At 51.3% G+C, this 25,204-nt stretch overlaps 1 protein-coding gene across 1 annotated transcript; it reads left to right on the plus strand.

Moving 5' to 3' along the window:
- The first annotated feature begins 2,062 nt into the window (after positions 1-2,062).
- MAT1A (methionine adenosyltransferase 1A) lies at positions 2,063-18,970 on the plus strand. The gene is made up of 9 exons (XM_016195530.2): positions 2,063-2,191; positions 5,975-6,052; positions 7,096-7,218; positions 9,979-10,091; positions 10,524-10,667; positions 14,314-14,532; positions 15,687-15,869; positions 16,202-16,335; positions 16,919-18,970. The coding sequence occupies exons 1-9, from the start codon at positions 2,101-2,103 to the stop codon at positions 17,019-17,021; spliced, it is 1,188 nt and encodes a 395-aa protein (XP_016051016.1). The 5' UTR covers positions 2,063-2,100; the 3' UTR covers positions 17,022-18,970.
- The last annotated feature ends 6,234 nt before the right edge of the window (positions 18,971-25,204 follow it).

The raw sequence follows: 25,204 nt of genomic DNA on the forward strand, positions 1-25,204 counted from the left end.
ATGAGGAAACAGCAGCCTGGGAAGGTTACAGAGCCTGCCCAGGGTGTGTAGTAGGTTGGTTAGAAGCAAAACTGAGCCTCCAGCCTGCAGCCTGCCCTCCCAGCCACCACACTGATGTGCCTCTTGTTACCATGTATCTGCTGAAGGATCATAAGGTGGCCCAGGGTTTATTAGTGGGGATGTCATATGAGACAGGCACTGAGCTAGATGTCTTCCAGATCCTTCCCTCTGAGTTTGTGTCGAGGCCGCAACAACCTCTTGCAGTGCCACTTCTCTGTACAGAGCACCCCCACCCCAGCCAGGACCCCATGACGCCACTCCCTTTGGGCTCAGAGGGCAGTTAGACCGCTTTGTTCGCAGGCTCCTTCCTATGAGGACTTGATGCAGAAACTTCATCTTGTTCCTAAAGCACATACATAACATAATGGTGACAGTTCTGACCACCAGGGCGACCTCCATCTGCAGTTCACATTAAACATTAGCTCCTACTGCCTCCAGGTTGGGAACCGATGTACGCAGGAGAGATGTACAAAGGGAGAGCGATGTTGAAACAGTTTAAGTGCAAACAGGAGAATTCCAGGCTATCTCGTCTAAAGTCCCTATTCGATCCGTCGTTTTTCCCATCCCATCTCAGGGTGTTTTCCTCTCTGAACTTTCAGCAGTCTGTGCCCGAGCCTTCCAGCTCACTCACTGTTAAATGCCTCTGATTAAATGCCTCTGATATATGTAAATTCTCTTACTTTACCTCTGAAGAGGTCACGTCAATATGATTTTAATCGCCTGGAGGGGTAATGCTGTTACTGCTGATCAACTGGCAAAACTCAGGATTTGGAGCCCCAGAAAAAAATCTTTCAGTGCTCATAAGTACAGGGGGGATTGGGTCACCAGAATTGTTAGCTGAAATTATTACTTCCTACCTTTTGCTTCCTACAGTCCAGCCTTTGATGCATCAGGTTTGGGTCGATTATTTTTTATTGCTTTCTAGTGGTTTCCCCACCCATTCTCATTTTCCATGACCTCAATTCCCTATTGATCCTAGGGCCTGTGGATGCAGCTAGATCTGAGAGTGGGAGAAAATGAAGGGAGAAATGCTGTCATTTAGTGCATGAATTGGTTAAAGGTATAACCCTGTTTATTGCTTCTCTTGGTCAAAGCAAAAATAATGCAGGAGTTAGGTGAGCAGGATGTTTGTCCAGTGTATAGGGCTGAACGTGTAGATGTTTAACTTAACATCTGGAAGCTTTGGGAAATGGAACTCTGACAATTTCCCTGTAATGAATTTGTCTCTCTCAAGAGCCCTTCCCCAAAAGAATTCCAGGTTCTTTTTAAACATCTTGCTTCTGAATGTGATTGCCAGCTTCTTAGAGAAGTTGACAGTTTAGGTGATTTCTGTTAGCAGAAAAGTGTGAACTCAAAAGCTTTTCCTCTAAAATGAATCTGTTGTGTAACATCCAAGCTGACTGAGTACAGGTGCATGCTCTTGCTGTGAGAAGGTGGCTGAAGGGGAAGAGCCCAGTCCAGACAGGGTGTGGGGGAGGAGGGGGAGCACCCAACAGCAGAGGCCACCCTATGTTGCAATCTTAGCCTAAACCATATCTCTGGAAAAAGAGTTTCTTGCTGACTATTTGTACCCCTGAGTAACCATGGCTCCCCACTCTCCAAGGTGGGATGTTGACCTTGGAGCAATGTGGAGATGGGCTGCAGAGCCAAAGCAGAGGGCCTAAGGAGCTTCAGCTCTGCAGAACCTATGCAGCCTTCTTTCCCATACACTGACCAGATGCCCAGGGCTTGGGAAATCAGAACTACAGATGGAAAGGTAAGGTGACCCCCCTCCCGGGAAATGGACTCCTCCAATTTTCTCACATGATTATGCAGGCACTTTCACTGCTCCATATATAGGAGTCGCTCAGGAGCAAGTCCATTCAGCCTCTCGAATGCTGACAGGCATTTAGGCAGAAGTGATACCTGTGCTTCTGCCAAAGGCAAGCCTGTTGAGTTAAAAAATATAGTTAAAAAAAAGAAAAGAAAAAGGAAAAAAAAACTCAGTCAAAGTTGCAGCGTTAAAATTGTTGCCTTGAAGCTGAGTGGAGGAGCGTGAAGATGAACGGCCCAGTAGATGGCTTGTATGACAATTCCATAAATGAAGGAGCCTTCATGTTCACATCGGAATCTGTCGGAGAGGGACACCCAGGTAAGGAGGTTGTACTGGACCGATGGTGACCTGTACGGAGGGAGTCATTTTTACTAGAGATCTTAAAACGATTTGTGTTAGTTACTCCAAGGGATCTCTGGAAGAACAATATGAAGTATGTTTTACTCTATTGGTAGTTTTGTAAAACAGATCATCATACACCAGTGATAAATTGTAAGGTAATGACGCTGAGGATTCATGCTGCCGTGGCCACCGGCCCCTTAGCTTTGGTGGGGCTGTGGCAGAGAACACGCAGCTGGGTGTCCAAGGATAATCACGGACGTGAAGTGTTTCATCAGATACAAGCATTCCATATATTTTTTTTTGAGTAAATCTTTAATTTATTATCAACGAGCAGCTTAAGTCAACAGAAAATGTTCCCTCAAACAAGACCGTGGGTCACTGAGTTTTTCGTGTAAGGCAGTTGTGTAGTTTAGAAATGCACAGCAGTGCGTCCTCATGGGTGCTGAGGTAGAGCTCTGGGTTCTGGGAGTCTCAGGCACGTTATAAAAGAGAAATACAGAGGGCTCCTTGGAGAGGAAGGAAATGCAAGCGCTTCTTTGGTACCCGAAAGGTAGGTGGACTGTGATGTGGGGAAACAAGGGGCTTCCATGGTGACAATAAAGACATGATCGGAGCCTCAACTTTTACAAGAGTGGTTCTCAAACTTCAGGATAAAATGCAGAGTGTTGGGCCTCGCCCCCAAACTTTCTGATTTATAGGTTTTGGGTGAGACTCAAGAATTTGGGTTTTTAGGAGCATTTTAAAATTGACAACTGTCAGTTTGGGCTCAAATAAACCACTGAAAAAAAGAATTTGCATTTTTAATAAGTTCCCAGGAGATGCTGCTGCTGTTGGTGTGGGAACCACACTTTGAGAACCATAGTTCTAGGGAAACGCTAGGGGTAGACACCCTGGTTTATGTCCTTAAGCACCTCTTCCAAATTCATTTGAGTAGCTGAAGGTTTTGGTAACTTGTCACCACATCTGCTCGTTTTTTCTTCATCACTCTTGTCCTTTCTCAAAGAGATTTAACTCTCGTACCCTGTAACTCAGCTGTAGACATCTCAATACATGGCTCATTCCGTGTGCTTTAGCCAGCGGTTCTCAAGCGGGGGCAATTTTGTCCCCTTTACCCCAAGGGCATTTCAAAATGTCTGGAAAAATTTGGTGTTGTCACAGCAATGGGGGAGGGAGGTTGATACAGCCATTTAATGGACAGAGAACCGACATGTTTCTAAACATCCTGCATACACGAGACCATCTCCCCACAAAGAAGAATTTCCCAGTCCCGCTGTTGAGAAACCTTGGGTTTTGTGTGTATCTAAGATCAATTCAATGTAAATAGTCTCTTGTATTACGCATAATTTTATAAAGTTTCTAGGTTTGCTGTACTCATAGTCTCAGCTCCCTTGCTGTCTGGCAGATTCTGGACAGCTCCCTGGCTTTTAGATAAGGCCATACAGAGGTTAGGATTTGCTCCGCCTGGAGGAAGCGGATGCTGTGGCAAGCAGTGGCCAGTGTCCCATCGTACACACAACAATGTGCCCAATGGACAGAGAAGGAAAATTCCAGCCTATCAGTTGGTGGTTTTGCCTACTGAATGGCAGACTTCAGTTTGTCCAATTCTCCTTTCGCTTGCTACTAAAAATTAACTGTCCATGTAAGTCAGTCAGTTTTCCACTAAGGCTTGGTGACTTTCTTCATGTTATTCCAGTGCTAAATTCCTCTCTGCCAGAAAGATCAAATTAATGCTTCGTTTCCAACTTCCAACAAAACCAACTATTGGCTGTCTTAAGGCTGCTAAGTGATAACGATAAAAATTTCCAAAGCCCGAAGAAACAGTTTTGAAGGGCCCCTTAGATGTTATCTTAGCTTGCCAAGCTATCTCGATACCCTTGCACACCTCCCGCTTCATCCCTAATATCCCTTTTCCCTGTGTGCATTGGGAACTTGTGACTTACGTCCTTTAAAGAAGCAGAGTCATCATGATCAGCTCCTAAGAGTCCTGATGTGTAGCCTAAAGTGGATATTTGAGCAGCAGGAGACCTTCATCGGAAGGGGTGTGCACAGGCCATGGATGCAGACAGACTTAGATTTACATCCAGATCTGCCAGGAAAGAGCAAACATGTGTGTGTGTGTTTGCTTTTTAAAATTTTTTTAAATTAAGTTGACTTTCAGTATTATATTAGTTTCAAGTGTACAGCATAGTGGTTAGACACTTATATAACTTACAAAGTGATCACCCCAATAAGTCCGGTACCCATCTGACACCACACACAGTTATTACAATATTATTGACTACATTCCCTGTGCTGTCCTTCACATCCCCGTGGCTATTCTGTAACTACCAATTTGTACCTCCTAATATCTACCCCTTTTTGACCCAGCACCCTAACCCCCCTCCCATCTGGCAACGATCAGTTTGTTCTCTGTATCTGAGTTTGTTTCTGTTTTGTTTGTCTTGTTTTTTAGATTCCACATATTATTGAAATCATGGGGTATTTGCCTTTCTCTGTCTGACTTACTTCACTTAGCATAACGCCTTCTAGGTTCAAACATATGTTTAATACCACTTTCTTAGGAAAAATTGGGGAATTTACCTGTAATGACAAATTAACATTTTTAATTACAGAACTTAATATGTGCTTTTGAGAGTAGAACTGCTTGATTCCGGATCCAAATTCTTAATTTAAAAACTTTTTAAAAAATAAGAGAAACATAAATAAACTTGGAGGTGATAGATATGTTTATTACCATGATGTGATAATGGAAACACATGTGTATATGTATGTCCAGACTCACCAAGTTGTATACATTAATTGTATGCAAAATTTTAATAGACCAATTGTATCTCAATAAAACTGGAAAAAATTCATAATAATTTATTAAGAGCAGATTCTATGGATATTTTGAACACTAAATGAGACGTAATATGTGTAAATAGGTGTCACTTTTATTTCTGAATTCGTGAACATTGACAGTTCACATGACCCCAAAGCAAGAGTAGATTTTTCCACAGTGCCATTTAGTGGTCTACATACTCAACCATGTAGAGCCTTTCAGGCAAACACAGAATAAGGTCAAATACCAGCTCATGTTGAGCCCTTTCAGTCACACCTTGACCGAGGAGGTCAAACCCAGCTATTAGAACATCTAGCCTTTAGGATGCTGAGTGACTGTGGAAAGGACCCAAGAGCTGCTTGTGGAAATGTTCTGCAAAACAGCCATGATGTACAGAGCTTCTCTTATAGAGCCCTTATGGGTGGAGTCGTGGGACTGGGCGTGGTGTTTTATACACAGTGCGTTGCATCTTATGGATCCTGCAGTACAATGCATCTGTTTGTCTCTTCTGATTTTACACCTTGGCACCTAATCTCACTATTGTTATTAGCTATTTTAATTTCTATATCCAGGATTTTTCTAGATGTTAGAATGAAAGGGAATATACTGAAGAATGAGAGACTTTTTAGTTAGAAGAATGTGTGTGTGTGTGTGTGTGTGTGTGTGTGTGTGTGTGTGTGTGTAAATTGCTGTAGACTCTTAGAAATGGTTTTGGAATATTTCTTTTTAAGGGAATTCTATGACTTTATACATCATACAAAATTAGGCAGAAATGGGAAGAAATAAAAATTTCAAAAATTTCTAGCTTCTAATATTTAAAAAATTGCCCTCTTAGGTAGATTTGACATGTAAACTGACAAAATATCTGATTCTTTAAACATTTCAGTTTGTTGTACCTAATATTTCTGTGATTGTGTCATGTGTTCATTCTTTTCCAGATAAGATCTGTGACCAGATCAGTGATGCCGTGCTAGATGCCCACCTCCAGCAGGACCCCAATGCCAAGGTGGCCTGTGGTAAGAAACACCTGGGCCCTTCCTGCAGGTGACCTAAGTCGCTGATCCTGAACCCTTTGTCTGTGTTGAGACCCTCATCACAGCAGAGAGTCAGGAGGGTCCCAGAGGTGATTAGGTCTAGGCCTCTCACTTTACTAGGGGATAGTGGGTATAGCCAAAGCAGGGCCTTGGCCAAGGTCACAGGGTAGGCGTGCCCACCATGAAGACCACAGTCCCACTGTCCTCACTGTTCCCACCCTGACCTGTCTGCTGCACAGACCAATCTTTCCCTCTCCAGTGCCACCCTGACCCCTATACTGAGGACTGCAGGGCCCCGGGCCCCTCTGAGGGTAGGTTTCACCCCGACATCTTGTAAATAATTGGGGAGAAGCTTGGCCTTCTGGACTCTTTGTTCAGGATCCCACTCCCTAAAGCCTGCAGTGGAGTTTTAGCAGAGAGGGGCGGGAGTGCTTCACACATTCTTTATAACTACATACAGTCGTCGTCTCATTTTAGTCCACACAGCAGTCTTAATATTATCTTCATCTGACTAAGTTGAGGAAACAGACATAGAGAGGCTAAATAGGTAGTTCAAGATCACATGAGCAGTAAGTACTTGGTAAGAAAACTCAGGTGTAATTCTTTCCCAAATGTAGTTCTTTGGGGCATTAGAAGATGGTCAGCAACTGTGCTAGAATTTACTCTTTTTAAAATATATATATTTTTATTGATTTCAGAGACAGGAAGGGAAAGGGAGAGAGAGAGATAGAAACATCAATGATGAAAGAGTCATTGATTTTCTGCCTCCTGGAAGCCCCTGCTGGGGATCGAGCCTGCAACCCGGGCCTGTGCCCTGACAGGAATCGAACCACGATTTCCTGGATCATAGGTCAGTGCTCAACCACTGAGCCCGCTGGCCAGGCAAGGAATTTACTCTTTTTATTGACATTGTTATTTGCTGTCTGGTAATGTTCCTGTGAGCCTCTCTCAGCACTGGGAGAGGTCTAGCCACTGAGCTGCCCTGTGCTGGCGCGTGGCCACACCCTTTCCTCCCTCCCTTCCAGAGACAGTGTGTAAGACGGGCATGGTGCTGCTGTGCGGGGAGATCACCTCCATGGCCACGGTGGACTACCAGCGGGTGGTGAGAGACACCATCAAGCACATTGGCTATGACGACTCTGCCAAGGGTAAGGGCAGGGCCCTGGGTCTCTGCTGAGAGAGCCCCTGATACTGAGTCACATCAGAGGTTCTCAGTCTTCTGGTGCACATGCCACCAGGGGGAAAACAGTCCTAGGTCCACCTGTCAGGGACCAGGGGTCAAGCCTGGGAGCAGTATGGGAGCCCAGGTGGTGGCGCCCCACTGAGCCAGCCTGTGTCCATCCACCGTTATCCCTGGTCTTGTGTAATGTCCTGCCTTCCCGGAGCGTTGGAAGAGAAAGAGGCTTCGAGTGAAAGGAGCTGCCCTCTGTCGGGTCCTGTCCTCTGCTGGGCACTGGTGCTGGTCTCTTTGTATGTGTCATCTTACTTAGCTGGGCGAGGCGCTCTGCTCTACTTCTTATGCAGATGAGATGGAGGCTTCAAGATGTAAATAATGTATATAAGGTGACACAACCTGTGTGTGGCTGGCCCATTTGGGACCCCTGTGCTTTCTGTTCAACTCTGCTGCTTCCCATTATAGACAAGAAGATGACTTAGTTCAGAACTGGCCCTGAGAGCAGGCGAAGGAGGCAGGCTGGCCCAGGTTGGCCCCAGTGACAGGCAGTGTAGGAGCCTAAAACCCAGGGAAGGGGCATGGGCCCTGGCAGGAGTGGACAAGGAGCGCTGTCATCAGGAGCGCTGTGATCAGGCGCGGGTGAGAGCTGGAAAGAACTGATGTGGGCCCTGCAGTGAGCAGGCCAGGAAGGGGCCCCGCCTGGTGGGGCATCAAAGGACCGGGGTGAGGGCCAGATGCTGAGGGCCTGTGCATGCTAATGTCCCACTTACTGGTTGTTTAGGCTGATGTGCGGCATCTTTGTGGGTCAGAGCAGGCTAGGATGAGCTGCTGCACCTTTATAAGTAAGAGAGCCACTCCGTTTTTCCAAGTCACGTGAAGCCCATGATTGATTTTCAGCATTAAGAAGATTCGTTATTTAGACAGTGATCAGGCAAAATGTGAAATGTTTAATGCAAAACTGGTGAGTCCTTGGCAGCTCTCTAAAGGTTGTTCACTGGTTGGTGCCTTCAAAAGCATTCACTGGGACCAGGAGGCAGCATAAGACACGGGTGACTTGATGCCCCCGGAATGGCGGCACTGCCTGGCATCAGCTGATGCAGCTGAGGTGCCCAGCAGGGAGTCGCTGGCACAGTGAGCAAGGAGGAGCTGCTGGGTCCAGGGATGTTGACTGAGAGCTGCTTGATTCGGGTGTGTGGGGATGGGGTCAGAGGAGGGACAGTCCAGGCAGAGAGACCCAGTGGACGTGGAAGAGTATGTCGTCTTTAAAGCTAAACCCGAGTTCATGTTGGCTAAAGGAGTTCCCCTGGCTGGGGCTGGGTGGAACTGAGCTCCGTGTCACTTCATTTGGCGTCCTCACTTGAAGTATGTACATAATGATAGATTGGATCTGAGTTTGTCAGTTTGTTGGTTTGCTTTAGTTAGCCTGCTCTGGCAGCGTGGATGGGGGAATAGACTGGAAAGAGGGTGACAGTCAGCTTGTCACTAGTACCTGACCCTGTGGTGGGGCCCCTGTTTGCTGTAGCCCCCCATTCACACAATCCCTGAGCTGAGGCCTGCGCACAGAAGGCCTGCTCTGTGCACAGTGCTCTTTGGGGCTCCTCGGGCTGGGCTGCTGTGAGCCCAGACTCCCCTGGCTCAGGCCCCAGCCTGTAGCACCTGGTCTGAGGCAGACCAGCTTCCACCTCTGTGCCTGAGCTGCAGGGAAGGGCAGATGGGGCCTCAGCCCCCAGAGATGGGGCTTTTCCCCTTTGGCTCCCAGCCCTCAGGATCACATCTCAGGATGAGAGGACTCTGGCTCTGGAAGCCTGTCTCCAATAGTTCATGTACACTTTATTTGTTCAGTATGTTTAATGTACATGCTCCTCGAATTACAATGGGGTAACGTGCTGGTAAACCCATCGTAAGTTGAAAATATCATAGGCCAAAAATGCATTTAATACACCTAACCTATGAACATCGCAGTTAGCCTAGCCTGCCCGACACGTGTTCAGAACCCTTACACTAGCCCACAGTTGGGCAAATCATCTAACACAGTGACTACACTGTACAGTGTGGGTTGTTGACCCTCATGATCACGTGGCTGGCTGCCTAGGGCTGAGGCTTGCTGCCGTTGCCCAACATTTTGAGAGAGTATCGTACTGAATATCAGTAGCCCAGGGAAAGATCAAAATTCAAACTTTGAAGTATGGTTTCTATTAAAAGCGTATCACTTTGGCAACATTGTAAAGTCAAAAAAATCCCAACTTGAGGACCGTCTGTACTTGGATTAGGCCCATCTCTGGCTTCGGGATGGCAGTGTTGGCAGGGCCCTGGGTTTTTGCCCAGTGCGGTGATTTCAGCCTGGGTTCTGGAAGGTGCCTCTGGGAGAGGCCAGCGGGGCAGGGCCATGAGCCACCCACCTGTGCCTCAGCGGAGCAGCTGGAGCCGTTACCTCCTTTGTGTAGAGCAGTTCCATGCACAAAGTGTATTTCTGATCAAGCTGTAGTTTAATACAGTAAAGTGACAGTGCAGGATTGTCTTTGACTAAAGAGCTTTACATGATGGTAAGGACATGTGGCCTTACCATATATGCCCACATTCTGGGCATTGGCTCCGGGACCAGGCAGGTCCCAGCTAACCAGAGGCCGCCCATGCGGCACTAAACGCATGTCAGGAACTGAAGTCCCCCGGGAGCTCGCAGCCACCCTGTGTCTGACGTGTGTTCCCACTCAGGCCTGCCTTCCCTTCTGCCTAGGCTTTGACTTCAAGACCTGCAATGTGCTGGTGGCTTTGGAGCAACAGTCCCCAGATATTGCCCAGTCTGTTCATCTAGGCAGGAACGAAGAGGATGTTGGTGCTGGAGATCAGGTAACTGAGAGCTGAGGTGCGTGCTGGGTTGCCACGCTGGGGCAGTGCCGCCCCTCTACCCTGCTCAGACGTGTTGAGGAGCTCGCTGGGGAAGGTCCTGAAGAGCTGGTTAATCACACTGTGGACTGACCTTCATCCTAGAGGGTCACGGGGAGGTCTGTGCTTAGAGGGAGCTGCACGCCCTCCCCTACTTCAGGGCAGGGACTAGAGGGCCCCCAGCTGTGAAGCTGTGATCACCGATGCCAATTTGGGCTGGTCCCCCCCACTAGAGTGTTGGGCATCGGGGACCGTGCCTTCCCCTCCACAAGTGCCCAGTGTGAATGTTGCATGCATGAGGCCCCCAAGATCGGGGGGAGGGCAGTTTTAGACTTGAAGCACGTCGTCCCGTGTCCGAAGCGTGTGTTGCTCAGCCGGCTCTGTCCCCCGCCACAGGGCTTGATGTTCGGCTACGCTACCGATGAGACGGAAGAGTGCATGCCCCTCACCATCGTGCTCGCCCACAAACTCAACGCGCGCATGGCAGAGCTGAGGCGCTCGGGGGCGCTGCCCTGGCTGAGGCCCGACTCCAAGACGCAGGCGAGTCCCTCCCTTCACCTCCATGGGAGTTCCAGGCGCACGCTTTAAGCACCCCAAGCCCCCTCATGCTTGCTGCTCGGATCAACATGTTCAGCCCGCACACTCAAAGAATTGTTGATTTTGAAAAGGGCTATTTATTTGAAAACTCTTCACCTCTACATGTTTTCTCCCCTCATATTATTATGAAAATTTTCAAAAGTACCAGAAAATGAAAAGAATTTCTTTTAGATTTTATTTTATTTTGCCTTCTTAGCATAGGTTGACTCTAGTAATATGATTCCCCAATTCCTGCCACAAACTTCTGAACTGGTTTCAAACTTTTGGTCACTGCCGTGCCACAAAGACAGGTTTCCACATCTTGAGCAGGGCCTGCGCGCCCCCTGAGTGAGGATTGTCTGCATCTGCCTGGGCCCTTTTCTTTCTTTCTCTTAAAAACACTTCATCTTTGCTGTCTCTGTCTTGCCTTGGGCCCTGACCACTGTGCCCTCTGCGGAGTTGGAATCCCCACTATATTTGAGGGCCAGTGGCGATGCAAATGTTCGCACCCCTGGAGGCCTGTCTATCCTCACTGTCCAGATCCTGCCCTGTTTAACCCTGGTGGTCCAGATGGCTCCTTTCCCTAGGGCTTCCTTCCATGGCTCCTCGTTCACATTCCAGCAGGTTCCTGGCGCTTCCTCCACACTCTCTCCCCTTCTACCCGAGCTAGTGGATCCAGTTTTCCCCTTGGCTCATTCAGCGCCCAAATCTTCTACCTGTAGTTCTCTCTAAACCGCCAGCCCCACTGTCATTTACCCTGCAAACAACAGTGCCCAAGAGACCCCGTGTGCCGCTGCACTGTCCCCTTGGCTGAAGGGAGGGCGATGGAGCCCCACCTCTCCCCAGTTCTGCTCAGCGCCCTCCATCTCCCCTCTGCCTGCTCTCCACCTCTCCCAGCCAAGCACCCCTCTGCTCCAGCCCATTTCCCAGGCCAGGGCCCATCCAAGGGTTTTTCCTGCCAGGAAACCCCAGTTAATTTCTTTTGGGCTTCACTTTTAATTTCCTAATACCTGCTCAGAGTCTTCTACAACTTCTGCTTCCTACAGGGGAGGGGGAACCCCCCTTGTTATTCGGACATTCAGAGCCTTTTATGGTCTTTCTGCCTGCCCTTCTGAAATCTTTGCTTGACCCGTATTATTTCGCTGTGCGGTGGGGCAGAGATTCACAGGAGGAAATCCCCTCCGGGAGCTGATGGAGCCGCTGGGCTTTCCTTTTCCTTCTGGGAGATGAGGGCTGAAGCTCCACCTGTCCGCACAGCCGAAGGAGAAAGGCTTTCTTTCTGCTTAGTAATGAGAGGCTTCCCCGTCTAGAAGGCAGCCAGGGAGGGTAGGGGTGAGGTGGGCTTGTCCAGGGCTTCCCTTCCTACAAGGATGCATTGAATTCTCTTAAAAATGCTACTTTGGATACCAGAGTAGGCCTCGCTCCCTGGCCCCGGGCGCCCTGAGCCAGCTGGCAGCCGAGAGGGTGCAGGCGTGGGTCCGCTGACGGAGCCCTCCCGGCGCCTGGATCCACAGGCTGCTGCAAGGTGGGGGACACTGTGCTAGGACCCACTGCCAGGCCTTCTTCTCTAACTCATGTTGACTGTGAACAGGATGAGTCTTTCCACCTGAACAAATTCCTCCTGCTGATATGGAGAATTGAGTGGCAGCACGAGGGCTATTTTTCCACCTGGTCAGAGTTGTGTTTTCTGTGGTGTAGTTTTCCCCTGACAGTGAGATAAGAGCCATGCTTGGAGCCCTGTGCTCTGCCCCAGTTCTGTGGTTTTGCAAGGATGCTGCTTGGGGCTTGAGGCAGAAGGGGAGTTTGGGGAGCAGGGGAGCAGTGGAGACGGGCTTCCACATCTCCTCAGGATCTGAGCCTTCTCCTGCGGCCCGAGGGGCAGATCTAGTCCTAGAGCCAGCCACAGGGCCTCCCCTTCTGGGAGCACAGTGAGCCCTCTCACAGGGCCCTGAGTGTGCACAGCACAGCAGATTGGGGTTGCTCTTAGGCCCCAGATGTTGGTGTGCATCTGCCCATCTCACAAGGATCAGGCATCACGTGGGCAGGGGCCTTTCTCGTCCTTCTCCTGACCCCATCCTGTTGCTCTTTAGACCAGGCAGGACACATAGTAGGAGTCTGACACAAGTCCAGTGCTGGATGGATATCTGAGGGGCCTTGGGCTGGCAGGGACTTGCTGTAGGCACAGCCCCAGGAAGGCACTGCCTGCTGCCCTGTGAGGCCCTGGAGTAGGAAGCAGTGCTGTGACTGCCAGCCAGTGTCTCCACCAGGGCCACCCGGTGTGGCCGCACCCTGCAGGCCCACATACTCCACAGCCCCTCCAGGCTCTGCTCTTGTGGTTCACCCTGATTGGGTAGCAGTAGGGTCTGTGGCTCCAGCATAGCCCTGAGGGTCTTGAGTTACAGCTTTTTGCTGGGCAGAGCCCCAGCTACCAGGCCACACAGCTCCAGGTCAGAGCCCAGCTTTGCTGGCTGTGTGACCCTCACCAAGGAATTTGTGTTCTGGACCTCAGCTTTCTTATCTTCAAAATGGGGCTGGTAACAGCTTCTCACAGCTTTTGGCATGGTTTCTGGCATATAGTGCATGCTTAGTCCATGCTAGTTTCTTTTCCTAGCCTCGTCTGCCATCCTCACCATCTCCTTCCCTCTCACTCCGCAAGCCCAGGGTGCCAGGCTGCTCTCCTCTGGTACAGTCAGACCAGGCTGTGACACCAGGCTCTTATGCTCACTGAGGTGTCAGTACAGGATGGGGGTTGGGGGGTCAGGGAGAAGCATTTTGTCTGTGCTGCTGTGGGGATGACACAGGCTTTTGGATCAAGCAGAGCAGGGGTTCCCTATTTGGCTGTTCACTGACTAGCATGTGACTTCAAACAAGTTGCTTCACTTCTCATAGCCTTGTTCTCATTGTAAAGTGGAGATAATAATGCCTGTCTTGCTGGAATGGCTTAAATCGTAAGTGATCATGCACAGAATGGGCACAGACTGGCCCATGCTGGTGATGTTAGATCTGTCTCTGTGTTAGGTGCCATCCCTCAAGGTACTCTCTGCTTCCCTTTCATTTGCCCAAATACTCAGAGCTGGCAGCTCCCTCTGTCTCAGTCACCCTGGACTGAGGTCCTCTCACTCTGTCCCTACAACTAGTAAGTCTGCTGGCCCTTTATGCTTCCAGAGCTCCTCCACTGAGAGGCTGGGGCAGCTCGCATGTGGCCCGTAGACTCCTGTGTCCTTGGAAGGAGCTAAGATAGCTTGGCCCTGGGCCATAGAGGCTCAAGGGAGGGCTTTGGCCAGGGGGCACTTGTGGTACCCAGAACCCTCTGAGATAGCAGTAGAGTAGTCTAGTGGGTCACAGAGAGGAAACTATAAACCCGAGTCTCCAAGTGGCACTAATTGTGTTCACAGGGGGGACTAGCTTATGCCTCATGCCCAGTCATTTCACAGCACTAGGCAACTATTCAAATACCAGAATGTGTCAGATGAACTTTCCCGAAGGCCCTTTGAAGACAGGAGGGCCCCTGGGTTCCTGGGAGCCCTGGGTACCTCTGTGCCTAGCCGCAGTGTGTCCTCAGCTCATGGCAGGGCCTCATGATGTCTCCTCCGGCCCTTCTGACCCACAGGTGACAGTTCAGTACGTGCAGAACAATGGTGCGGTCATCCCCGTGCGTGTCCACACCATCGTCATCTCTGTGCAGCACAATGAGGACATCACACTGGAGGACATGCGCAAGGCCCTGCAGGAGAAGGTGATCCAGGCCGTGGTGCCCGCCAAGTACCTGGACAAAGACACCATCTACCACCTGCAGCCCAGTGGGCGCTTCGTCATTGGTGGTCCCCAGGTGCGCCCTGGTCTCGGGATGAAGCCCTGATTTGTCTGTTACTGGGGTTGCTACCTCCGCAAGCACACACTATAGGAGGGGGCTTGGTGTGACTCAGCCAGGCGTGGCCTTGGGAGAAATATGAAGTCAGCTCCCTCTCTGTGAGGCTTGCTGTGTACCTGTCAGCACCTGAGGAACTGGGGACATATCCCCAGATTCTCCCACTGGTGCTGCCCAGCCCTCCCACCCCAGGCAGCCCATCCTTGATGTCATACTTGCCCAGGTGGCTGCTGCCTCGCCTGCCAATGAGCTAACTCACCATTGCAAATGACTGACCTTTACCAGGTGGCGCTTACCAGGTCTCTGCCACAGATCACCTTCAGCTCCTGTGGGCACGAAGGTGGGGCAGTTTATTATGTGGACACCTGCTGCCACCTTTCTCCTGTCCCGCAGAGTGAGGAAGTGGAGATTGGCATAGCGTCTCTGCAAGGCTGCTGACCACTGCCAGGGACCTCGGCTGTGGCTGTGTTGCCACAGAGCAAACCCCCATAACCGGCCCTATGACCAAATGTAGTGCAGAAACACAGGTTGAAAGAAAGGGCAAGCTTATTGTATTTTCTCACAGCACCTCTCAAAGGCTAGAAATATGAGTGTGTACGTGATCTCTAAGCAGGGGTGTATAGTATGCACTTTCCTCAAATCACTTAACATAGAGTCCCTACCACCTTTTAAGAATCTTCAGTGACTGCTGTTCACAGAGCAGACACACAAGGAAATGGGCAGCATGGTGCTTACTGGGGGGCACTAGCGAGGCCTCAGGGTGTGTTGATCACAGCACAATTTCCTTCTGCAGTTGGATTTCTCCACTATGATTGCCTCGTAAAAACAAAGGCATGGGGGACTGGCTGTGACTCCAGCTGGCTCATTATTTGCACTTTCTGATGAGACTCTGACAGCTTACCTGGCTTCCGTAGCTGGTCAGTGACTTGATCTGAATTAGATTCAGGGTTTCTGGCTGTATCCTAGGCAAGGAATTTTTGAAACATGCCCCCAGGCAGCTGCAGGGTACCATTTCCAAGCTGCAGTCCAACAGCCATCACAGTGCCTCCACCCCTTCTCCCAGCCATTTGGGGCTCTGGTTCTCATCTCCCCTGTTTCTTCCTTTCTCTCTGCAGGGGGATGCGGGCGTCACTGGCCGTAAGATTATTGTGGACACCTATGGTGGCTGGGGGGCGCACGGTGGTGGGGCCTTCTCCGGGAAGGACTACACCAAGGTGGACCGCTCTGCAGCCTACGCCGCCCGCTGGGTGGCTAAGTCCCTGGTGAAAGCAGGCCTCTGCCGGAGAGTTCTTGTACAGGTGGGTCACACCCCATGCCACTGACCCCACCAGCTCTGACGGGAAGGCCACGCATTTCACCAGAGGATGCGACTCTGTGTGTTGTGTTGGGCATTGTGGCCAGAACCCTCAACACCTGGAACAGGGAACAGAATTCTTCAGGGAGAGGGCCATGTACAGAAACTGCCCTCTGTGAGGATGGGAGGGACTTCTAGGCAGACAGTAGGGGGAGCGTGTTGGGCAAGAGGAGTGTGGTGCGTGGGTCCAGCTGCCCTTCCTGAGGACATCAGGTTCCTGCGAGAGGCAGCCCCTGCTCACAGGCTTTGGTACCTGACCCTGGTCTCTTTTGGAAGGTTTCCTATGCTATTGGCGTGGCCACACCACTGTCCATTTCTCTCTTCACCTATGGAACGTCTCAGAAGACAGAGAGAGAGCTGCTGGATGTGGTAAATAAGAACTTCGACCTTCGGCCTGGCGTCATTGTCAGGTAAATATGCCGCCCCGTGCTTGTAGGCAGGACACGCTCAGCTCAGCTGAAAGACAAACAAGGATGCGCAGCCTCCCAGAAGCAGGAGGATCTGCAAGCTCTTGGCCCAGCACAGTGCACACCCCACGTGCAGAACGCCTGGTGTTTAGGTTGAGGGGGCTGCGTAAGATCCCTGCTGGCCCAGGTAGGAGTCTCAGGGAAATAATTATAAGGCTAAGTGGCTCAGAATTCAGTCAGCAAGTCTACTCCCATCTCTTCTCATTTCTAATGCCATCCCTGCTTTCTGGAGTTGGCTAACTTGACGCTGGTCCGGGCCAGGCCAGTGGGGTGCAGAAGATGGCACTGCGAGGCTAGAGTGCAATCCTGGCTCTTGATCAGCTGTTCCTAAACCTCTGAGCCTGCTTTGAAAGGGACAGTCACCTCATCAGACATGTAGTGTAGACAGGACATTTATGGGAAACTGCTCTGAGTGGTGACACTCCGCACACAGACTGTGCTAGGCTGTTATTCGTGCACCTGAAATTCAGAGGAAGAAACTGTTCCTTTTCCATTGAAATGACCCTTCCTTCTGCTGCACACATAGGGATTTGGATTTGAAGAAGCCCATCTACCAGAAGACGGCGTGCTACGGCCATTTTGGAAGAAGCGAGTTTCCATGGGAGGTTCCCAAGAAGCTTGTGTTTTAGAGCTGCAGAGCTGGGTCTGGCCTCGCCTTGGAGGCCTCTGGGAGGCCACGATCCTCTGCTCCAGGATCCCAACTCTCAGATCTCCCAGACCAAAGACCACTGGCTGCTGTCAAGAGGGTGCCTCCCCCACACTCCCCGCATCCCCACCGCTCCCTCCTGGGTGAAGCCAGGCCCCTCTGAGTTAGCACTACCCTGTCATCATCGCGAATGGCAGGAAGCAGGCAGCTTCCTGGTGCTGAGGGTCCCATCTCCTCATAAGGATAGTCACAGTGTTCCCCTACCTCTCCCTCAGACCCAGGCGATGTTAACTTAGTAGAAAAACCACCCCGACAGGAGTAAATCCCCTCACCTCCCCACAGGCTGGACCCTGACCAGCTCCCTGGTCCCTGCAAGTGCCGAGGCCAGTGTATCTCATAGATCCCGGGCCAGGGTCCTGAGCTGGGCCTTCACAGAGCCCCCAGGCCAGGCTTCTGGTGGGCACATAACAGGGCTGACATGGCCTAAGCATCCACAAGGAGCAAGGGTCTGAGCTAACCACTGATGCCATTGCTTCTCCACTGCCACCTGATAAGGCACCACCTTTGTCACCCCCTATATAAATGGGGAGATGAAGCACAGACCCTAGTGTCATGGCCTAGACGTGAACCCAAGAGCTCAAACTCAGGAGCTGGACCCCGCCTCACCCCCAAGATCCTTCCAGAACCAGGTCTGAGCAATGACAATGCAGGCTGAAGCGAGGATGTGGCCTCTTTCCTAACAACCTGAGGTTGCTGGGAATCAGGATTAACTCTCGGCTCTTGGGGAGCCCTGTGCAATAATCTCCAAAGTCAGGACAAAAAGGACTGTTTCATTTTCCTCACTGATATCAGAAGACAGTTCAGGGTGACCTGGCTGGGCTGGAGTTTGGAATTAAGAAGCAACCATGTAACCCAGCCCCTGACTGCTCAGGCACATGCAGGGCTGGGGTGTGTGGACCTCAGGTCAGTGGCCCAAGTCCAGTTCAGTCCCATCGGGACTTCCTGGAGTAGGAGCGGCAGCTCGTGCTCGTACAGGAAGCCGGCCCCGTAAACAAGGATCTGAAACCCTGGGTCCTTCAAGTCTTTCTCTCTCTCTGGCCCCTTTGTGCCCCTGCAGTCTGAGTGCTGTTGGAATAAGTGGGTGAGCTCCTCAGGTCTTCCTGCCAGAGGGCCAGTCCCGAGACCCAGATGTCTAATGTTCAGTGGTGACCTAGGGGGCAGGGCTTGAATCCGAGTGGTAGACACATTGACTGAGATGTCATGGGAGATTCTGCCCCTGCTAGGTGGCTTCTGGGGCGGCGGGTCTACTCCTGAGGAACCTGAGGCATCCTCGGTGTCACAGGTCTTGGAAGCTGTCTGTTCACCTGCCTTTGCATCTGCGGCCAGCACCACCCACCCTTCCTGTCCTCAGCCTGGGCCTCTGACAGTAGCATCTCTACACTTTTCCCAGCTCCCCGACTACAGGCTCATGCAGGGGCCGCCATGGGCCCCAGGAGAGCACTGGGGACTGGACTCCTTTCTGGGGCCCAGGGTGATGGTTCTGGCAACGACAGGCAGCCCAGGATGCCTCAGCTGGCAGCAGACAGCCTGACCCTCAAGGACCCCAGGGCTTCTCTTTCCATCAGGGGAAAGCAGCTCCAGGACAGAAAAAGAAGCCCGAATCCCCACAGACCTAGAGCTTGGTGTGCTGCAGGAAGCCCTGGTGTCCCCGTTTCCCAGAAAGTCTCAGGTTCTTTCAGGAGAGGGAGGCGCAGCTAAGCAAGTGGCTGAGTTCCTCTAACTCGGGTCCTATTGAAAGTGAAAATTCAGAAGTTCATACCTTCCTTCCCCCCGGAGAAGTAAGGTCTTTTTTCTGTCAACACTGTGTATATGTCAACACTGTACATGGAGCCCTTCTTGGCTCCTGCTAGGACAGTGAATAAAGACTCGCGGCCCAGCTCTCTACGCTTAGTTGTTTTTGCGGCAAAGCCTCCCAAACCTCCCCCCCTGGTGGCATGACCTGCTGCCCCAGCCCTCAGCAAAGTGCCCCATTCTTGGCCGTCCCCCCGGCTGGAGCCTTCTGGTCCTGGCCATGCGGGGCCATCAGCATAGACTGACGTTTCCTCACCCACCAGCCACCGTGCTATCACTGCCCCCTATTCATGCCAGAGCACGTGCCACCGAGGCAGACATTCCGGGGAACCCGTGCCCTGCGGAGAGCCTGAGGCCCGAGGAGGGCTGGGAATGCACCCGGGCACCCGGCCGCCGTCCCGCGCTGCCCCCGGCCCGGGGCGGCAGGAGCCCGGCAGGAGCAGCGCGGCCGCCTCGGCTGGTCGGCTGAGCGGAGCCGGTGCAGGGCTTGGTCCGCAGAGAGGAGCCAGCCCTTCAGACGGGTGCTCGTTTCCCTCTCACACGCTCCGTGCGAGAATTCCCAGGCGGCTTTTTGGTTGGAGGGTTTCACTGCAGCAGCCCCTGGGTGTGGTCCTGGGGGCTGGGACACAGCAGGCACGGAGGTGGGACCTGCCCTGCTTCTTACAAGCACGCGGTGGGGAGAGGAGTCAGCCCCGGAGACACGCGTGGTCCAGGCTGAGGCAAAGCCTGGGCGAGGGGGCTTTGGCGAGACCCTGACACTGAGAGGCTGACCCAGGGTGCCAGGAAGGGCAGACGCACAGAAAAGACCTCGGGATGTGGCAGAGAGGAGGAGGGAGCTGCAGCAGGAGGGTCTCCAGGATGAGGGAGGGGCCACCTGTGTGAAATGGTGCCGGTGGCTTAGACGTGTGAGGTCGCAGAGTGTCCTTTGACTTCCACCTTGCGGAGGTCATTGGTGACTTGGGAGAGGGCAAAGCCTTTAAGAAAAGGTAAATATGGCCATATTCCCCACCCCAATTGTAATCCTTTAGAACCTCCAATACAGTCTGAATAAAGTTCAAGGGACATGACTAAGCTGTGACTACCCCATGTCCCTGTCCATTGCCCATCAGTTTACCATCATTCTGGGCTCCATTTCCTCCCCTCATTCCAGACTCCCTGTCTTCTTTGGCTTCCCCAAACAGGACCTATTCCTTCCTCAGGACCTTTGCATATGCTATTGTCGGTAATACTCTTCTCCTGTCTTTGATGGGTGCTCCAGCTCATCCTGTATGTTTCAGAAGACATTTCTGTTTCTGAAAAGCCCCTTACTTGATAAGCTGCCTTCTCTACTCCATTCCATGTCACATCAAGTACCAGAAACCATTTGCCTAATGGTTGGTCAAAGAGTACAAACTTCTAGTTAAAAGATGAAGAGGTTCTGGGAATCCATTGAACATCATGGTGATTATAGCTAATAATACTGTATTACATACTTGAAAGTTGCTAAGAAAATCGATCTTAAATTTTTTCACCACAAAGAAAAAAATACTAATTATGTGACATGATGGAGGTGTTAGCTAATGCTTTGGTGGTAATCATTTTACAGCTGTATGGTAAATGGGAACATGGGCCCCTTCCCAAGCTCCAAGGCCCCCTCCCACCCTGTGGGAGTATGTTGAAGGCCAACTGTAAGCAGACTGTGGGACCAACCTTAGGAGCCTGGCCAGCTCCTCAACCAAGGGAGAAACTGTTCTCGGATATGAGCCTGGACTGTAAACAGCTGCAGGGAAATAGCTAGCGTTTTGATCTCACACAGCCTGTACGCCAGCACGTCCCCCCTCCCCCTGCATGCCCTGTTTTGCTTTGTTTTCTGTACTCTATATAACCTTGTATTTGGAAAGTCTGGGTTGCAGTAAAATTTCACTGGCTGCTCCCCCACCCCCACCCCCGCCACCGTGTGGCCCATCTGTAGGCCGGATGGGACTTGGTGGAGAATTTCACTGGTTGGCCACCACCGGTGTGCATGTAAGTCCTAATAATCCATGTCTTTCACAGCCAGTCCTTCAGGTCACTTCTTTGGAATCGACAAACAATATGCTGAGGTTTTCTCAGACCTCAGTTCTTTGCATAACAGCGATATATAAGTGTATCAAATCAGCACATTGTACACCTTAAATGTATACATTATATGCCAATTATATCTCGGTAAAGCTGGCAAATAAGGCAGCGTGATAGACACCTGGTCCCTGGACTGTGAGGTCTGTTTCCTTCTTACGTGACGTTTTCATGAAAGAAGTTTTAGAAAAATAAGGGAGACGGGCTGTGTTCTGAGTTCAGTTCATGTCAGCCCTAGATGCAGAGACATGGATAGGTAAATAATTCAATGGGAAGGAGAAAGCAAGCAGAGCGAACAGAGTTTGCAGCCCCAGCAATCCGCATCTACGGTGGAGCTGGAAGTCCCCTCCGATGCAGGAGGTTGTGTCAGACCATTTGATGGAACTCACAGGACAGTGTGCATTCAGAAGTCATAAGGGAAATAACTCACCAAATCGGATTTCATAAAAATGAAGTTATTAAGCATCAGGGGAAAAAAAACAAGGGTAAAAAGGTAAGAGACAGAATAGGAGATATTTACAATGTCCAACTGAATGAAGCACAATCCGTAAGAAAGCAGCAGAAACCTCGGTAGCCAATGGACAGGGCATAAGGAGAGGGGTAAACAGATATAATGTGAGAGACGGGGGAGGAAACAGGAGACATGAGAGTTGCTAAACTCGTGTTCCAAGAGGTAAAAACTTAAAAAAACACACAACAATATTGTATTTTGGCAAACAGGTGGCTGAAACAAACGAACCAAAGAAGTGCGCTCTTCGAGCCCAGGGCAGGCAGATGTGAGGAAACGGGCTTTCCCAAACAGGTAGTGCGGCCTGGTACAAGCTTTCGGGAGGGAACTTTGGTTCACTGTTCTTGAAATTTAAGCAGCATGTTTGCCTGGTTCCACCAAGACAGGGTGGGAATGCTTTGCTCCCAGCCCTGTGGGTGAGGCGGCCATGCCCAGGCCTGCGGAGGGCAGGAGGGCAGAGGAGCAGCGTTTTGTCATGGGCTCCTGCGTTTGGGCATCAAAGCATTCGGAGCTTCTGCATTCTAAGGTATTTTCATTTGTTTCTATCCCACTCCTATTTCTCTTTATTCCTTGTGTTTCATTCTCTATTTCTAACTCTCTGAGCTGCATGTTGGTTCCAGTGGCTTCTAGATCCAAAACTTCCTGGAGAGGGAGCTCTAAAATTCCCACACGATTGTTTTCCTTCAGGTTTCTCGTGGTCCCAGGGTCACCGACAGGCAGTTACGGGAAATCATCTGTTATTTAGAGGTTTTCATCATAGTCTAAAGTGGTGACTGCTACAACTGTTATGTGGTCACCTGATATTATCAGGGTGTAGATGGGCATTTATTTCAATTTGTTTAATATTTAAAACTATAGAATATATATTTATATATAAAATTACATAATTGAGATGTTCCCGTGAACAGGAATTTTAAGCTCTCCTTGGGAAGCAACTGACAAGAGAGCAATAATGTGTAACTTCTAAGGAATGGCACATGATGGCTGTGTTCTTCCTTCCCCTCCACCTCTCCTCATCTCCTTCCTTCTCGCCTTCCACGGCATGCATGGAGCGCTGAGCACTGAGCACCCTCCTTGGGACACAGACTGAGGCGCCCAGGGGTTACGCGTGGGTGTGTGCTCACCACATGGGCAGTTTAAGGGAGGGCTCTCCAGGCAGAGGGGACATTGTGGGCACGGGACAGGGTGGAGCCTCTGGGACCACTTCAGTAGCAGGTGGAGCTGAGGCTGTGTGACTGGGTGGCTGCCCCGTCCCCACCCCCTGTAGCGATGGTCTACCCTGGTTACCAGGTTGGGTTCTGGGCAGAATCCTGGCCTCAGTGTGTGGCCCAGCCGGCCGTGGTGGCCACAGGGGTCCTTCACTGGCCTAGGGACCTGGGCTGGGATACAGTGAACCCCAGGGACGCTATGGGGTTTTGGGACAGGAGAACTTTTCTATGTGAGACCAAGTCTTGCCCCTCCCCTGAGTTTTAGAAGGATACGGTGGAGGGTGTCGTGGAAGGTGTCACGGCCACAGTTCTCTTGTTTTTCATGGGCTTATTCAACAGTGAAAGAAGACATTCTGCACAGAAAGACAAGGAACACCCTGGAGCATTCAGCACCAGTCCTGGGGAAATGTAAGCTCCGACGGAGTGTTTCCTGGGCTAGACGGAGGCAAAGCCCAGAGTGCCTGTGTCCTGGACGTGTCCAAAAGGGACCTGGAGCTATGGAAAGTGATGCAAAGATCTAAAGAAAAGCTGGAAAGATCTCTTCTCAGAACCAGATTCTGTCCCTGGAACTGGAAGCTCACGCCCGTGGGCTGAGTTCAGGAGCCTGAAACTTCGCCACCTCCAGGAGGAGGAGCGCACCTGAGACAGAAACCAGCAGAGACAGATTCTCAGGAGCCGCCGGACGCAGCTCCTCCCCCGGTGTCTGATGCAGATGGAGAGTGTGCCAGCAGGCCTGCGCTCCCTCCACTGGGCCCCCGGCTGCCGCCCCCCCCCCCCCGCCCACTCCCAAAGGCTCAAGGCAGGAGGTGCCCTCCTCGACCCCCTCCTCCAGGAAGCCTGGGGGCGCAGAGCTGGTGTCCCTTGAGGGACTCCTGCATACTGTCCACCTCTGGGAGGTTATAGAACCTCACTGAGCCTCGGTTCCCTCCTCTGTGATAACAGAGCCTCCCTTCCAGTGAGCCTGGGACAGATATGGTAGATGGAAGGGGTCTGCCAGCCAGTGCCCGGTACCTAGCAGGGGCTCAGGAATGGACAGTGGTTCACATTAAGCTTCTCCAGGTACATGACACTGAACCAGCTTATGGACTAATAGGGATGGGACAATGAGCCCGAAGAGCCCTGGCATGGGGCAGAGACTGTCCATCAGACTGGTCATGGGTGAGCCGGGGAAGCAGGGAGGCTTCTGGTGGATACAGCCTGGGGGAGTCGGAGGTTAAGTGGTGTCTCCTATCCTATCATAGCACCTGACACGAAGGAGCCCTCAGGAAGCTGGAATGAATGAACAGGGAGGGTGATGTGTGGCATTGGCCTGCACATTATGTGGCTGCAATTTTTCATACGGACACCAGAGAGCAGAACTGACTCACACATTCCCCGTGGGATAGAGGAGGGGCTCCCTCTTGGGAGCTCTGGGTGCTCCGCGGGGATCAGCCCCAAGGCTCAGGGACCTCCCTCCCTCACCGTGGATACAAGAGGCCATTCAGAGCCCCCGAGAAGTCAGGACTCCTTCCCCAACATTCCATTTCTGCAGAACGGGACAGCCCACTTACCAATGTTCGTCAGTCTGACCAGATTTCCCAGGGCTCCTGGGCGTCAGTGCCTCCTCTGGTCCCAGGAAGTTCTCCTTCCTTCTCCTCTGTTAGGAAAGAGCTTTTGTCACGGGGAAAGGATCATGCACATGAATGCTAGCCATGCAGTGCTTGTAACCAGTGTCTCTCAGCCAGGAGCTGCCCTCATGCCCATTTTACAGGTGTGAAAACAGACCACTGCAGGGTCACCATTATCACTGAAGAGCAGTTGAGCATGGAGCAGAATTAGGCATGTGTGTGCATCCTCTGTGCGCTCCTCCCCAGCCCACTTTGCTGTATAATGGCTGGCACCCTTAATGGGAGAGGGGAGGGATGGCTGGGCACCTCTGAGGTAGGGAGAAGTGGCTGGTATCAGGCTCTGCTGGTCTGGAAAGGGGTATTTTTTAGTCTAAAATACTCCTCTTCTTAGGGGGGAGGGGTTTGCAGGCTTGAGAATCACCCCTTGCATGGGGCCCAGGACCCTTCTGCTCTAGGATGCCAGCCCCTCCATGGCACAGCCTCTCATTTCTCTGAGCTCTGCAATCCCCTGTTCAGGACTGACCTTTCCACCTTGATCACAGTGGGCCTATCGGTGGGTATAGTCCCCATGACACTTACAGTAAGGCACCAGTGACCTCCCTATTGCTCTTGAGCAAGGCAGAGGCTCAGAAATAGCCAAATGACACCACCTTTCCAGGGTTAGTGGCCTCTCCTTAGGAGACTGGCCACTACACACACACAAACACACACACACACAGACATAACACACATCCACACACTCCTATATCAACACAGACACACATGGACACATACACAGAGTTGATATGATATATACATGCTCTCCACACATACCACCCACCCCTCCCCCAATACAAAAGCCACACAGGCATCAACAGATATGTCCACGGGACATGTCCTAGGGTCGGTGCTGCTGGGT

This window comes from Miniopterus natalensis, chromosome 14, assembly GCF_054644295.1.
Source record: "Miniopterus natalensis isolate mMinNat1 chromosome 14, mMinNat1.hap1, whole genome shotgun sequence".
NCBI classification, from domain to species: domain Eukaryota; kingdom Metazoa; phylum Chordata; class Mammalia; order Chiroptera; family Miniopteridae; genus Miniopterus; species Miniopterus natalensis.

Coding starts and splice junctions, on each gene's coding strand:
- MAT1A (XM_016195530.2), top strand. CDS start 2,101: ATGAACGGCCCAGTAGATGGCTTGTATGACAATTCCATAAATGAAGGA. Junction 10,092..10,523: donor ATGTTGGTGCTGGAGATCAG/GTAACTGAGAGC, acceptor CCCCCGCCACAG/GGCTTGATGTTCGGCTACGC. Junction 14,533..15,686: donor TCGTCATTGGTGGTCCCCAG/GTGCGCCCTGGT, acceptor TTCTCTCTGCAG/GGGGATGCGGGCGTCACTGG.